This window comes from Nannobrachium achirus, assembly GCF_963921795.1.
Source record: "Nannobrachium achirus genome assembly, chromosome: 1".
NCBI lineage: Eukaryota > Metazoa > Chordata > Actinopteri > Myctophiformes > Myctophidae > Nannobrachium > Nannobrachium achirus.
This window is the reverse complement of record NC_137810.1, coordinates 49077416-49093043: the sequence shown is the minus strand read 5'-3', so window position 1 is coordinate 49093043 and position 15628 is coordinate 49077416. Positions and strand designations below refer to the sequence as shown.

The following is a 15628-nucleotide window of genomic DNA, read 5'->3' as shown; positions in this document are numbered from 1 at the left end:
ACCGTTGTTCCTGCCTTTCCCCCAAACATGGTTCAGCAACCACAAAGCACTGGCCCGAAGCGTCCCTCGCTGTTATTTAAACTCAAACAACCACATAGGACTTGATAAAAAAAAAGAACTTGTTTGCCAAGTTGTGTGGCGCTGTGTGTGTGTAATTTGTTTAATTTTAGGCCTAAAATTATTGAATGCTTTAACTATTGAAAAATAGCAGATCCACAAGCTCACAGCGCGGCACCGAGTGCCGCACTGCGAGCTTGTAGATCAGCTATTTTTGAAAAAGTCGTGGAAATGTGTGCAAATCTTTGAATATATTTATTTTTAAAGCGAACGTTTGTAACTCAAATTTTGCTTCTGGGTGGTCCCTGGAACTAAATATTTTGAGATGGGGGCCCGTGGACAAATTCATATAATTTTGGGGGTCCTTGACATGAAAACCACTGACATAGTAGTCTCTCAAGAACAGACTAACTGAGCTCCAGTTAAGTGAAAAGGACCTTTTCTTTGACGATGGCTGGCCAGATTGCTGAAATAGAAACATGGGTTTTTCAAAAAACCTTAGAAGGATTCAAAAGACACTTATAGAATCAGGTAAAAATTCAAATTTTCACGTTTCTTTCTAAAAATAGCAGATCTACAAGCTTGCAGCGTGGCGCTGTGAGCTTGTATAGCATTCAATAATTCTAGGCCTAAATGGGTTAAAATCCCCCCCAAAAGAAAATGTATCTGTATGCCAATTTCCCCCATGTGTATACAGTAGTACGAGTCCCTGTCCCTGCTGACCCCTACTCTTTGGGCCTGGGGAGGGGGCGTAAACAATCGTGTCTCTGAAGTTGCGAGCCACTTCTTTTCATCTGACAGTGGGGAGTTTCCCCAGGGACGGTGAAGCACATGCAGTTGTCGAACAAGCCTTCCTCAAGGTTAAGGTTCTCCGTCCTGGGGACGGATTTCCGTCCTGAGGATTCCCTAGGGGCTATTTATGAGATCAATGCAGATTTGCACAAATAATAATAAAGGGAGTGGGTTTTTTTTTTTTTTTTTTGCTTTACCAGTGGCAGCCGCAGGCAGATATCACCCTCCCCGCCCGGCTTCCCAGTTCCCACTCGTGAACACCAACTGATCGTGTTCGTTAGAGAGCGCGGATGTAGAGCCTGTAGATCAGTCATTTCCACTATTCATGTAACGTCTAAAGTCATTAAATTAATGGTACCGCATGTTATGTAAGTTATTGAGTCGTAACTGCCCTGTGAACCATTTTTGTTTACGAAGCCTAAAATAGAAATGTTCCATAATGCTCAACAACAGAAACAGAATTAAATAGTTCACAATTATTTGTGCGACAATTAATCGTCAAGTAAAATGTCATAATGGCGACAGCCCTAACCGAATGCACCGTAGAAGAATGGAACCTCAGTCCGCAGAATGGTGGGCATGCAGGAACTTTACTCCTGCGCCACCCAGACGCCCACTGTGTGTGTGTAATTTTAAACATTATATCACCAGCCCTCTTCTGACTCTAATGAGTGTTTTTGCAACTTCTAGCCAACGCCACAACAACGGGGGTGCAGAATGAGACGGCGGGAAGCTCAGAGGTCCCTTTCACACCCACAGCAACACTGGATGGTGACACTATGTAAGACACACACACACACACACACACACACACACACACACACACACACACACACATTCAATTTAGCTTATTAGCCAGATAGGTAAACAGCACGTGGTACAGTAGGACATTAAGGCTAAAACGATAACACAAAAAGCTCCCTGGGGACTTGTTTCTATTGTTGTCCATTGTATTCAATAAATCAACATAGCATACAAAATATTTGCATCAAGCTGTGCTTTTCAAAGTAGCTGATGGAAGCTTTTTTCGGGCCAATTTTAAACGAAGCCAGTGTTAATCCTTATCCTTTAATGGATGGTGTCAGGGCATTCCACATTTTGGTGGCAGAGCAGTAGAGTTTTCCTATTCTTGTTCTAAATTTGGGTGGTACCAGTCTAGATCACAGTTGCTCCCTCTAGTGTTGTGGCTGAGAAGTACTCTCTCTCTCTCTCTCTCTCTCTCTCTCTCTCTCTCTCTCTCTCTCTCTCTCTCTCTCTCTCTCTCTCTCTCTCTCTCTCTCTCTCTCTCTCTCTCTCTCTCTCTCTCTCTCTCTCTCTCTCTCTCTCTCTCTCTCTCTCTCTCTCTCTCTCTCTCTCTCTCTCTCACACGCATGCTCACACATGCATGCACACACACACACACACACACACGCACACACACCATACTGAGACATACAAAACACCAACAGTACTGATGCATGCTGTTTTGAGTGTAATATGACTTCCATAACATTGCAATGCATTTTGCATTATCGTTTTTATTTATATTTATATACTTTTTTGAGTACTTATCAAGACAAGTGCGTTAAAATATATAATGCAATATGAAACAAGAACAATAAGGGAGTTACAAAATGTAATTATTGAAAGGCCTTTTGATAAAAGTGATTTAAAAGAACAAACAAACCAATACGGCAAATTTAAGTGCAAAAAATGTTAGACCAAGGCACATTTGGGGGAAAGTTAAAAAAGTACACATTATCAGGGTAACTGTTTAAGTGTTTAACATTCTCCATGACAACACGTAAAGCCATCGCGTACCTCCTCTTCCTTCCCTCAGATTGTCGACCACGAAGGCGGGACAGTCCATCTCCCAGGAGGTCTCTGACGTCGCGGCAGACTCCGCCTCCCCGGAGACGCCCTCGCCCGACGACTCTGCGGAGTCTGAGAGACAGATCGTCACCCTGGTGGAGGAGGACGAGGAGGAGGAGGAGCCCCGGCAGTCCACCGTCACCCTGATGGAGGAAGAGGAGGAGGAGGAGGAGGAGGGCGAGCGGAGGGAGGAGGAGGAAGAGCAGCGGGAGGAGCAGCTGAGGAGGGAGGCGAGGAGGAGGCGCAGGGAGAGCCAGGTGCACTGTCCTCTCCTCCCGGGCCTGTCGTCTCTGTCGCTGTCCTGCATGGCCACGCTGCCCGAGCTGCTGCACCGCTGGTGCTCCGCGCGGCTGGCCCGGGAGAGGCAGCGCAGCCTGCGGCGGAGGAGCGCCGAGCTGCACGCCCAGGCCCACCACGCTGAACACAACACGCCCCCCGCTCACACTCACCCCACCCCCGCGCTCACGCACACGCACATGCCACCACCTCCCCATCAGCTCCCCGTCCCCGTCGCCCCCACCACCACCACGCCCAGCCAGCAGGAGGCCCTTCTTCCGCGCACGGAGAGCGTCCCGCCGCCAGAGATGCCTCTCCAAGGTCAGTTGGAGGGCGAGCAGCGCCCTGCCGAGGCGCATGCCTCTGCGAGCGAGCATCCAGGCGAACATGCCACGGACGCGCCCATCCTGCTGGAGCCCAGTAGGAGCACAAGCATCCCTCCTCACAGCTTCTCCCACGCCTCCGTGACTCGGCCCACTCCCACCCAGGAAGAGAAGGTTCTGCCTCCCATTAAGGACGCAGCCCTGGACCCCGACCCCCATCCCACCCTCCAGGGACTCCCGGTGCCGGAGACCCAGCAGGCCAGCAGCGCCACCCCGACCCCCAGCCTCCCCAGCTCTCACCTCCAACCTCTGGCCTCTGAGACGGCCTCCCCGGACCTCCTGGTTCCTCCCGTGACGGAGCATCCGGTCCAGCCTCTTCCCATGGCCACCAAGCCCACGGACATGATCCCCCCTCCCACCGAGCTGCCCGCGGCCGTCCCCCCGCAGACAGACTCTCACGCGGACGCCGCCAGGCCGGCCTCGGACGGCGGGGAGTCACAGAGACACAGCCCCCATGGGGAGCAGGGCGACTCGCTCGCCCACGCCGGGGAGCCCCATCGAGGGGAACACTCGTTGGACGATCTCCTCCTGAGCGCCGGCGGCAACGGGAACATCCACCGGATCGCCACGGACTTCTACGCGGAGCTGCAAGGCGCCGCCGGGGACTACAACGGCGGGGGGAACGGGAACGGCGGAGGGCTGCTGAACGGCGGAGGAGCGGTGCACGGCTCCAGTCAGAAGGAGAGCGTGTTCATGAGGCTCAACAACAGGATCAAATCCCTGGAGATGAACATGAGTCTGTCCAGCAGATACCTGGAGGAGCTCAGCCAGAGGTGAACAACAACCCTACAATCCTATACTGAACATCACTATTAGGGATGGGACCATACGAAAATGTCACGTCACTCACGATTATTTTGGTCACAATAATCGATTTATCAACCACTTGAACCCCTGCATCGATATTCTGGGGGCAGAACATTTGCCAAAAAATAGCAGATCTACAAGCTCACAACGTGTCACATTGAGATGCGTTGTGAGCTTGTAGATCGGCTAGTGAAAACAGTGTGAAAACAGTGTGTTTACAGGTGTGTTTCACCAATTTTAGAGGGTTTAAGTGGATCAAAGCAGAATTGATCCCAGCGTATGACGGAGAACAATTCACGATATATTAAAAATCTCGATGATACGATTATCGTCCCATCCCTATTATCACAATACTCAAGACGCTTTACTTTTTTTTTTTTTTAAAGCGCTTATATTAATTATATAATAAGGTATAGAACTACAAAACTATAGTAAAGAAAGAGTTCCCTTGATGAGTAATTCTAGTCATACTACTAGAATTACTAAATAAACGTCAAATAACACTACTAAAGAATAATGTAACTAATCTAATAATCACAACTAAAAAGTGCTGACGAATAGGTCACCAGTTCTGCTGTGCTTGTGAGTTTTCATATCTCATGGTAGGTGTTTGTGTGTCTGTGTGTGTGGTTCAGGTACCGCAAGCAGATGGAGGAGATGCAGAGAGCTTTTAACAAGACCATCATTAAACTGCAGAACACCTCCCGTATCGCTGAGGAGCAGGTTTGTTAGAGCTGCAGACAGTCAAACATAGTTTTATCTGCTGGAGATTATGTAGAATCGACGGCTGGATAACGATCATGCTTGTGTGTGCGTGTGTACAGGACCAGAGGCAGACGGATTCCATTCATGCTCTGCAGAGTCAGCTGGAGAACGTGACTAAGCTGATGCTCAACCTCACAGAAACAATGAGCCAGCTGCAGAGAGAGGTACCATACAGAAACCACATGTTGCCATTAACCTCATCTCACCCACAGTGGGCCAGCTGCAGAGATTTCGTTTTTATTTAATTACTTTGCCTTATATTCTTTTTCATTTTTCAGAGGGGAAAGATGATGGTTGGTAATCAACGATTAGAATGCATGCCAAGTTGAGATGGAGCGAACAAGGACGACACATCCTTCTGTGTGCCCTTGTTTCTGTGTTTAAGCCCACTGACACACACTACAGCTACAGCTAGCAGTAGCTTTGACTCAGCCTGGAGATATTTATACCGCAGTCTCTCGTGTTACCTGTGAAACTGAAAGATAACCTTGGATAGTGGATACATAGGATATGCGAAAAGAACATTGCATTTTTACTCGGGAGAGCCTGCTGTTCTCAGCCAGCCACCAAGGTGTAGAGAGCCTTGTTTGATTGGTTTTAAACTACAAGTTTGTTCTGGTGAGTAAGTCGCCACGACTGACTTCAGTCATTTGGATTCGATAATATGGAATTATGTTGCGTTACTTGTGTAACGAAAATAGTCAATCTAGAAGCTCTCAATGCGTCAGGACTCAATAGTGTGGGGTCTACTTTCACATCTTCACTCGCATTAAAGGATTTCTTTTTCTTTAATGAATGAGTGGCTTTTCGCGAGCGACTTCCATATCTTGTCTTATCATGTTTCTTAGCGAAACGGACTCGAATGACCTCAGCCAAATAGTGATGGGGCAGGGTTGAGCTGCTGCAACAGAGCTTCCAACCTCTCCATGCCGACTGTCTGGGTGTCTTTTTATATCAAGAATGTCCACCCCTGCAGTGGACCATTGGCTTTGTTGAGCATCACAATGGCTTCGTTGCATTCATTCACCCAGCTTCTTGATGGAGTATGAAATTGGGACTAACTCATTTTGCACCCGTACGGCGAGCCTGAGCCGATCTCTGCTGTCTGGCAGTTTTTAGAACAACACAATACTGCCTTATCAAAGTTGGTATGGTGGGTTTATACCGTACATTGTCAGATACTTGAACGTGTCCTTATAGATTATCATCAATTTACTCAAGTGCAGCTCAAGTGGAGTTGGGAGGTTTTTGACCTTTAAATGTAGAGTTTCTTTCCAACTATCTCCACGAGGTGGAGGTTTGACTGACAGTTTGAGGATCCAATGGAGTGGGGAGGTTTAGTCAGAAGTGCTTTTTAATACTTTTCATTGGTTCAATATTTGTAGAAAAATGGAGCTAGCTGGTATCTAGGGCTGTCACGATTATGACTTTTAATTTTCTCTCAAATAATTGCGATTAACAATTTAATTGTGTTTTTGTCGTTGAGAATTACATTTCTGTTTGGCTTTTAGGCTTTGAAGTTGCACATGGTAGATACGACACATAACCTAAATATACAAAGAAATTACTGACATATTTGACAACTTTATACTTAAAAAAGAACATTGCTAGTGGAAATAGCCGATCTACAAGCTCACAACGCGCCGCGATGCGACGCGTTGTGAGCTTGTAGATCTGCTATTTCCACTACTTTTTTTTTACTTAAAAAAAATATATGAAAATGTTTCAACATGGAAACGATTATGACGATTATGAAAAATAATCGCGATTATGTCAAATAATCGCGATTAGACGATTATGTAATAATTGTGACAGCCCTACTGGTATCTGCCCGACAGCAAGGATATAATGTTTCAACTGGCTGTGTTTTGTCCTCTCCCAGGTGTCAGACCGGCAGAGCTACCTGGTGGTGTCCCTGGTCCTGTGTCTGTCTCTGGGTCTGCTGCTGTGTCTGCAGTGCTGTCGCAGCTCCCCTCCCAGCACCCCACCCATCCCTGCTGCCCTGCCCAAGAGCAACCATTATCCCAGCCCCAAGAGGTATGTATGCGTGGCAGACACACCTATTGCAATGATGCACGCAAACAAAGTGTGATGCCTATAATTAGAAACGCTGGGTTTAGGCATTCGCCCGAGTCAACTGTTATTTGGGAGATCACTGTTTTAGCTTTCTCCGTTCCCCTCTATAATGAGTAATGACCCCATCGCCCATTTTTTGTATCAACCTGCTTTCTAATAATAGAAGGATCCCGTCAATGGCATGCTGATTTGCTTCCTTTGCACTGTTATGCGTTTGTCACCGCCTGTCATTGGTCGGAGGGCTTGGATGATGTAAATAATAAATAAAGTAAGGCCTAAAACAGTGGTTCAATCTCGGTTATGGATTAGGGCCCACTTGAACTCAAAAGTCTTCGCGGCCCACCCATCTGAGTGACCACGTAACATGGAAGCCTATTGGCGGTCAGATGGGTGGGGCGCGTGCATTCTTAGAGCCTGTTTATTTTAATGATCAATCAATCCATTGTGTTCCGGCCTTGGATCAGTAGAACTAACCTAGTATAATTTAAGATCTGATTTATTGTCAAGGTTTTAGGGAAAAAACACCATGACACTTTATAGACACTTAATGAATGGTGAATGATTGTTTCTCTCAGGTGCTTCTCTTCTTATGATGACATGAGTCTAAAGCGCAGGGAGTTCTGTCCCGGCATTGTTCGCTCCAAGTCTTTTCACTTCACTACAGAAGGTAAGAATGTTACTGCATTGCGTACCCCACACACACGCACGCACGCGCACACACACACACACACACACACACACACACACACACACACACACACACACACACACACACACACACACACACACACACACACACACACACACACACACACACACTCGTCTCCCCTTCAGAATATTGTCCCTGTCTATTGTGTTTATCCCCCTCATCTACTATCAATTGAGTCAAAGCCGCATTAAGAGTCCAGATGAATTACATAGTACATTTTAACAACCCCCCCTTCCAGGCAACGTGCATCACACTACTGCAACGCTGGCACTCGGGTGGCTAATTTATACGTCATTGCACAAAGGTTTCATTTGCCGAAACCAACATGACGTGATCGGAAATCTGATATTTTCTGTGAGTGATGCTGCCGTGCATTGGAGTATAATGCCTGACTTACAGTATACTTGGTTGTGTGCTGGTGTTGCATGCCCAAAATAGCAGATCTACAAGTTCCCAGCAAGTGATTTGATTATGCAGAGCATTAGCTTGTAGATCTGTTATTTTTGGCACACGACACTGGCCTTCCACCAAGTATAAATTTAGCATAAAATTAGGCTTCAGCCTCCTCTTTGCCCTCTCTCTCTCTCTCCCTCTCTCTGTCTCTCTCTCCCCCTCTCTCTCTCTCCCTCTCTCGTTCTATCCCTGTGGCTCCTCCCACTCATGGTTCCGTTCCCGTTGGCTGAAGTTGTGGGCATTGTGGAAAGTGACATTTGAGACGACGCATGTGCCGAGTGGGGAGTGGCTGCTGCGAAGCTCGGCTCTAAATGATTTTTTTAAAAGGCCTTTCGCTCATGAAACCTAAAACTCTGCCTATGGTTTGCTCTCCCACCCATGCTCGCGTGTGTGGGTGCGAGTGTTTGCCCTTGGGGCTGAGAGCTTGTCATTGCCAGCTTGTGTGTCCATATGCAGGCTAAAGGGGTGTATAAATACAGAACAATGCTTTGGGCTGGCCAATGGTAGACATTTGCAAGTAGTAACAATGACGAGTCACACAGTAATTGCATTTGCTGTGGAGCTGCTATCTGTAACGTATTTTAATGAATTTATACTTGGCTGCACATTGTGTATTGCACTGTAAATAGCTGATCCAGAAGCTTGTGAGCTTGTAAACTGGCTATTTTTGATGCAAGACACTGGTGTGTGACTAAAAATCAGGAGTAAAGGTGGTTGCACACTGCTGTGTTTTTTGGTTCCGTTTTGGAAATCTGTAATCTTTATTTAAGTGCTCCGAAATTCGCTCCGATATTCTGCCGAAAGAAACGCTGCAGTATGCAAAGACCTTAACATTATTTCTACTACTACTACTTGCAAGGTCGTTTCATGCTTGTGACATGTATGTTTTCCCTGTTCACCATTCCATCAATAACCTGGCCCCTCTCTCCCCTGTTCAGTAGGTCCGGATGACTTGTACATTGTAGAACCTCTAAGGTTTTCTCCAGAGAAAAAGGTACAGTGACCATTCCAACCTGCTGCTGTTAGGGCCCATCTCACCATGGACTCATAGGTGCTGTGTGTTCTGGTGTCTGTCTGTCTGTCTGTCTGTCAGTCAGTCAGTCAGTGGATGCAGGGACATGTCTCAATGCTGTGGGCTGAATCTCCTCCCTTTAGGTCGGATCCGAGGCAGATAATCGAGTCCTCAAACTTTTTGTGTGAAGGATCCCCAAATTGATAATATATATTTTGCTGCGGACCCCATCTAAAAATGTGTTGTCCCAGGAAAACCATTTTTGGGACCGACTTGGGACCCACACCAACCACTAATCTAAGCAGTTATGCACTAGATAGAGCGTGCATATTAGCGACAGCATAGAGACTCGCCCCCACCACATACTGTACAGTCACAGCCTGTTAACCACTTATATGCTGATACTGTGCTCTTGAAACTGCACACGGCACACAGCACAGGGAAGGAGAAGGGTTGGTAAAAGAAATTGGTCACTTGTTTATCTCGCTAGCAATAGTGTGTATATATATATTTACAGTATACTGTATACTGTCAGTGTGTGTTCCTTTTCCATCACGTCCCACTGTACTCTCTCCCACCCTTCTCTGACCCATTTGTGTGACCTCATCTTGGACAAAATGGCACTTTAATGTTCACTGAAACAATCTAATAGTCTAAAAAAGTGGTTCCCAAACCTTTCAGGTCCAGACCCAAAAGAGAGATTAGACGTTTGCCCGGGACCCAGACTAGTGAAAACAGCAGATCTACAATGTGTGGCTGTGCGCCGCATTGTGAGCTTGTAGATCGGCTATTTTCACTACTTCTTTTTTTTTTTTTCTTATTTATGGAATTTGTTAGATATTACTTTGAAAAGACATTATATATATTTTTTTATTCATGAAAATCTTTTTTGGGGGAATGTTTTTTGAAAATGTTTTGACAAAATGTACAGTAGGAACCAAAACATTAAGGGACCCACAAAAATGTGTCCGCGACCCACAAATAAGTCCCGACCCAGTGTTTGTGAACCAGTGGTCTAAAATTTCTGACTGTATACTTTTTTTTTTTTTTTTCATTTTACTGTATACTCCAATAAGCCACTTAATGTAATGACGTGAAGTGTTTTGCACGGTGGTTTGCAAGGTGGTTAATAGCGCTTTATGCCATATTGTATACTCTGTATATATATTTGTGAAAGTCTTCTCTAAACCTTTTTATTGATCAGTTCTCTCTATCTGTGCCCCCCCCCCTCTCCTGTAGAAAAAACGCGGCAAGTCGAAGTCGGTGGACAAGGTTGAGTTTCTGAAGGCGTCGGAACCCTCCGCCAACGCTCCGCTCGCCAACGGCGGTCCCAAGTGCAACGGCTTCCTCCCCTGTCCTCCCTTGCTGTTGCCTCCTCCTCCCCCTGCTCCCCCTCCTCCTCCTCCTCTGCTTCCCGCGCCTCCCTTGCCGCCTCGCCAGGCCTCCGTGGAGGAGGTGTTGTCGCTCTCCTCGTCCTGCTCCTCCTCCTCCTTCAAGGAGTTCCCGTCGGAGAGCAGCAGCTGCTGCTCGTCCACCCACTCCGAGGAGTCCACCTACGCCAGCCGCCTGCCTCCCCCCTCCCCCGTCTTCCCCTCCTCGGGTCTCTGCAACGGCCACGCCCTGCCCCTCCCCCCGGCCCCCTCCCCCCGGCCTCCCCCCGCCAAGTCCCGCCAGAAGAGGCGGAAGTCTCGGCAGGTGGAGCTGCAGTTCTCCTCCGTGCCTGCGGGGGACAGCGTGGGCTCCCTGCCCAGCCTGCAGCAGCTGATCAAGGGAAACAAGGAGATCAGCGTGGGGACCATAGGAGTGACAGCTGTCAACGGACCTGTCTGAATACGTGCGCGCGCGTGCACGGACAAACAAACACACCACTGGCGCGTGTTTCCACTCTCAACACCATTCAGGCACTTAATGTACACAAGCCCGTGCTCTACCCCAAACACAGACTGAGCTGACTTTCTCGGGCAGTGGTTAAAGATGATGATGATGAGGCCCTGATGCCGTGAACCGCATTTCCCATGAGCACCCAGGTGTGCCGTAGAACTGAGGTGGTTGCCATGGCAACCTAAGCTCAGCATCCTTCTAAACGTATCCTTGGAAAAACTTTACACACACACACACACACACACACACACACACACACACACACACACGCACGTACACACACACGTACACACACACACACACACACCCTCCTATGAGAGGCCCCTTACGGTCATGTGCCTTTTTATGAGTTCTAGAGCTTTTAGTGATGAAAACAAGACTTTGGAAGGATTGTTGTCCCCACTCTCCCTTTTCTTTTTTATCAGTAGAGACAGACAGACTCTATGGTGGACAGTGGAACCTCAAGACAAATCACATAACCCCACTGTAGTGTGGATGAGCTGTTTTCTACTGGACAAGCACATCGCTCCATCACTGTTTTGGGGGGGAGGGGTGCAAAGCAGTGACTCGTGTCCCATTCAGAGCGCAGTGAGTAGAGCTCCATCTCTCGGCCCTTTGCTTCTTCAGGGACCCTGGGTCAAGTACAGGATGAAGCTGCTCCTTATGGATGACGTGTTTCATTGTGACAGAGACATTTGGAGCGGAACACATTGCTTCTCTACTCCACTTCTCTTCTATGTCCCCCATTTCTTTCTACGTTTACTCATCCTGTCGCAACCTAACCTGACTACAGTTTTTGTTTGTATGGGACCAGAGTGATAACCTCTCGTATATATATATATATACACCAGACGTGCTCTCTTTCAATCTCTCTGTCAGCCAGTCTACTCTAGGCCAGCAACCAGCCGAGCTGAATGAAGAAATTGTGGGGGTTTTAAAGGAGTATGATTGCGTTTGTGTGTGTGTGTGTGTCCAGTTTAGTTTGTTAGTTAGTTTGTTTAGTGCGCCTCTCAAGTCAAATGGAAGCAGTCTTGTTATCCTTCCAGTTTACAAAGATATGCCCACCTTTTTTTCAGGCAGACCTCTATAGAGTCGTCTGGGCTGGGCCCAAATGACGACCTGCACTCATGCATATACTGTAGATACAAAACATTCATGCACACCTAGTGAAGAAAGAAGGTTTTTGCATACTATAGAAGGTGGAGATTGTAACTGTGTGAGTCAGGTTAAAACCAGGATAAACAGACTTGAATCCATCCCTACCTTTTTCCTGTTGTTGTATTTATAATTTTATATATGTGTAAATGAGCCATGCTCTTTTGAGATGATGGTTAGTCTGTGTGGTTGGAAGGATATGCAGCACACAGCCGATTGCTGGTAGAATGTGGCCTTCAAAGGCCACGTTTCAGGCAGCCCTTGCCTAATGTTTACACAGTCTCTCTCACACACGCACGCACGCGCACACACACGCACGCACGCACGCACGCACGCACGCACGCACGCACGCACACACACACACACACACACACACACACACACACACACACACACACACACACACACACACACACACGCACACCCCCCTGGGACCCTGCAGTCAGAGGGGCCTGAGATTCTATTTTATTTATCTATTTATTTATTTAAATGCCTTTACGGACGTATCTTTCTGGTATACTGTCTAGTACAGACCCTGGAGTCCCCAGTCACCCAGTCCTGCAGTGTCTCAGGAATGTGTGCGTCTCCATAACACATACATTATAAATAAAGTACTTTCCGCTGATAAAGTACACTTTACCAGTACTGCAACATAGTTGCTTGTGGATGGTCTTCCTGGTGGCTTGTTCACACACAGTATTCAATATATTTATGAGTTTCTAATTTATTGCCAGTTTGCTAGAAAGCGGTCGGATAGCGACGTCTGTGAATCCGTTGAACACTAACCTCTTCACTTGGTGTGTATATCTTAAAAAGACATTTCAGCCAGGCAGGATGCTGTATCAGTCACTTGTCCTGCAACTGCTCATATACAAAAGACAAAATGATAGCATATTAGTTTATGACCAGCCACACTTCACTTATGAAGCTAACGAGGAGGATTACGAGACTGCTGCTTTTGAAGTGTTAAAACTTTTAGACACTTGGAAGTAATGAATACAAAAAAAGTCTAAAGTTGGGTTTTTGTTCGCATATTTTTGTCTCGTTTGTCATGTGCCTGTCGGCGTATCTGTGTTGTATAATAAACTTTACCTCGTCAGACAAAGAAAAGTCATTTTAATAAGATTTACAATTACATGAGGAGTTGCAAATGTGAAAAAGGGGATATTTTGGATTTTAATGAGAACGTTTTATGTTCGTTTAGTTTTCTGACTGGCTCTATGTTGGATTGGCTTCAATTACTGGCTCTTAGAGAGAGACAAAGAGATGGGTCTAACCTGCAATCTAAATAGATCACACTCCCATTTAGAACCCAATTACCTCCCAACGACCAGACTCCAAGGTCCTTCTTTTTCCTCTTTTCATATTAACTTCCTCTCTACATAATATTCACCCTTTCTCTTCTTTACATGTTTATGTCACCCACTCACCCCTGAGCCCACTGCACGCTGTTCTCTGGCTGTGAAAACTCACATTTCATTGACCACTTTGAGTTCCCATTGAGAGATTGACATGCTTTATCGGACCACCACACAGTCACTTTGCTGATTTTACTGTTCATCGATGTATCTTCACTTTCACTTCGCTCACTTGTTCAGTGGCTTGTTGCTCGTCGATTGGTACATGTTCACGCCACCTTGAATGAAGGTTTGGTGGTTTCTGAGGAGTTGGACACGAGTCTATCGTCTATTGGAAAAAGGGAACGTAGAGGAACGCGATATTTTAATGTGATAGCGGAACACAATATATTAATGTGATTTGGAAATGGTATGTTCCCCACACCCAGAAGACCTGTTTCTGTTTTGTTTCTTTTATTCTGAATGTGTATGAACTCGTTGAGTGTGCAAACATGTATGCATGTGAGCGTGTTTCCTAATTGCTCTTACGTTGTCGTCTGTGTGTTGAGAGAAAGACTACTTTTTAAATCTTCACCATTGACATGGTGAAGAGGGAGAATTGTCCTTGGGTGAGAAATCCTAGGAGCCCAGTGTGCACTTTGTATAACTCCTCATGCCTTTTTGTTTTTCTATTTTACCTTCTATGTGTAAGTGCTACCTTTTTCCAAGCTTCCCTTTTCTTTTCTTTCTTCTCTCTCCATCTCTTTTCTGTGATTACTCTTGTGGAAGAGCTGCACAGTATTTTGGAGCGGGAGTGAGTGTAACTACAAAAGTTAAACTGTAGTGCCATTAGAAACTGTGAATTTCTAAATAAAACTTTTTGTTGTCTTTCACTGTCGTCTGTTTATTTTGTGTGCATGCTCAAGTGTATGTTAGCTGTGATTACGCTTTAGCTACTTAAAACCCTACTAGTTGACAGGAGTCCCACTGGGCTCTGTACTTGTATTGCAGTTTTTTGTTTCTTTTTTCCTGAATGATGCTTTTGTGAACATCCCAGACGGTTTAAGTTGCTTCATTCAATATTTAGTTCATTGTCTCCACCAGCCGAAGGCTGAGGGAGAGTATGTTTTCCCCTCCGTCCGTCCGTCCGTCCGTGCGTGCGTCCGTGCGTCCTCGCAGTTTGTGAACAGCTAATCTCAGTCACCGTTGGCCCGATCGCTGCCAAACTGAGCATTTTTCAAATCAGCCTCATGGTGGCGCTATAACAGGCCGATTTGTGTGGCCTGGTTGTTACCAGCTAATCTCCGGCGCCGTTGGCCCGATCGCTGCCAAACTGAGCACACACTCCCTGGATGCTAATTCAGAACCTCTGCCCCACATTTTTTAAATCAGCCTCATGGTGGCGCTATAACAGGCCGATTTGTGTGGCCTGGTGGAGACCTGTGCTCGGAAGAGCACTGCTTCTAGTTGATACTCATTTTATCAGACACCCCCTTCCTATACAAACCCATTGTAACTTCAAACTTCATTTTAACCATGTTTGATTAATCAAAATCACATCCTCCTTGGTTCTGGTGGCTCATACTTAGCCTCGTGAACCAGCCTCTCCTCATCCTAGAAAGGATGTGGATTTCCGGAGGAGGCTGGTTCACGAGGCTAGCTCATACTGTCCACCGAACTTTCGCCTTCTCAAAACCAGAGAAAGACACAACGGTCAGAAATGGGACTTTGAGGATAGGTGCTAGTGGGACCTCAAAAAAAGGTTTTAAAATAGGAAAAGTGAAATTTCACAGCGTATCACCTTTAAGCCTTTAAAATGCACACGAAGAAAAATGGCAGTGGAAATTATTTTTATGCATTTTTTTTTATTTGGGAACACATCAATTGCATTTCTTTTATATATGCCTCTACCAAACGGTTGAGATGTCACTTAATGTTTTTAAGCATTTACATATTTTTATGCATTCACCTGAAAATATATATTTATATTAATACATTGTCATAAAAATAAATACGTATACAAGTTGAAAATGTAAATAATCTAAAATAAATATATACACACACACACACACAC

At 46.1% G+C, this 15628-nt stretch overlaps 1 protein-coding gene across 4 annotated transcripts in view; it reads left to right on the top strand.

Annotated features, from left to right (window-relative positions):
- The window catches only part of suco (SUN domain containing ossification factor), a 64212-nt gene extending 49783 nt beyond the window's left edge, over positions 1-14429 (top strand). For 3 of the 4 annotated variants that reach the window (XM_080732928.1, XM_080732927.1, XM_080732925.1), the window contains 8 exons: positions 1540-1630; positions 2669-4132; positions 4802-4889; positions 4991-5095; positions 6814-6968; positions 7583-7674; positions 9108-9163; positions 10421-14429. In XM_080732928.1, the coding sequence (XP_080589054.1) occupies positions 1540-1630; positions 2669-4132; positions 4802-4889; positions 4991-5095; positions 6814-6968; positions 7583-7674; positions 9108-9163; positions 10421-11011 (2642 nt within the window). In that variant the 3' untranslated portion in view covers positions 11012-14429. The remainder of the gene's footprint in view (positions 1-1539; positions 1631-2668; positions 4133-4801; positions 4890-4990; positions 5096-6813; positions 6969-7582; positions 7675-9107; positions 9164-10420) is intronic. The other variant, XM_080732926.1, reaches the window with a different exon arrangement.
- Positions 14430-15628: the final 1199 nt, after the last annotated feature.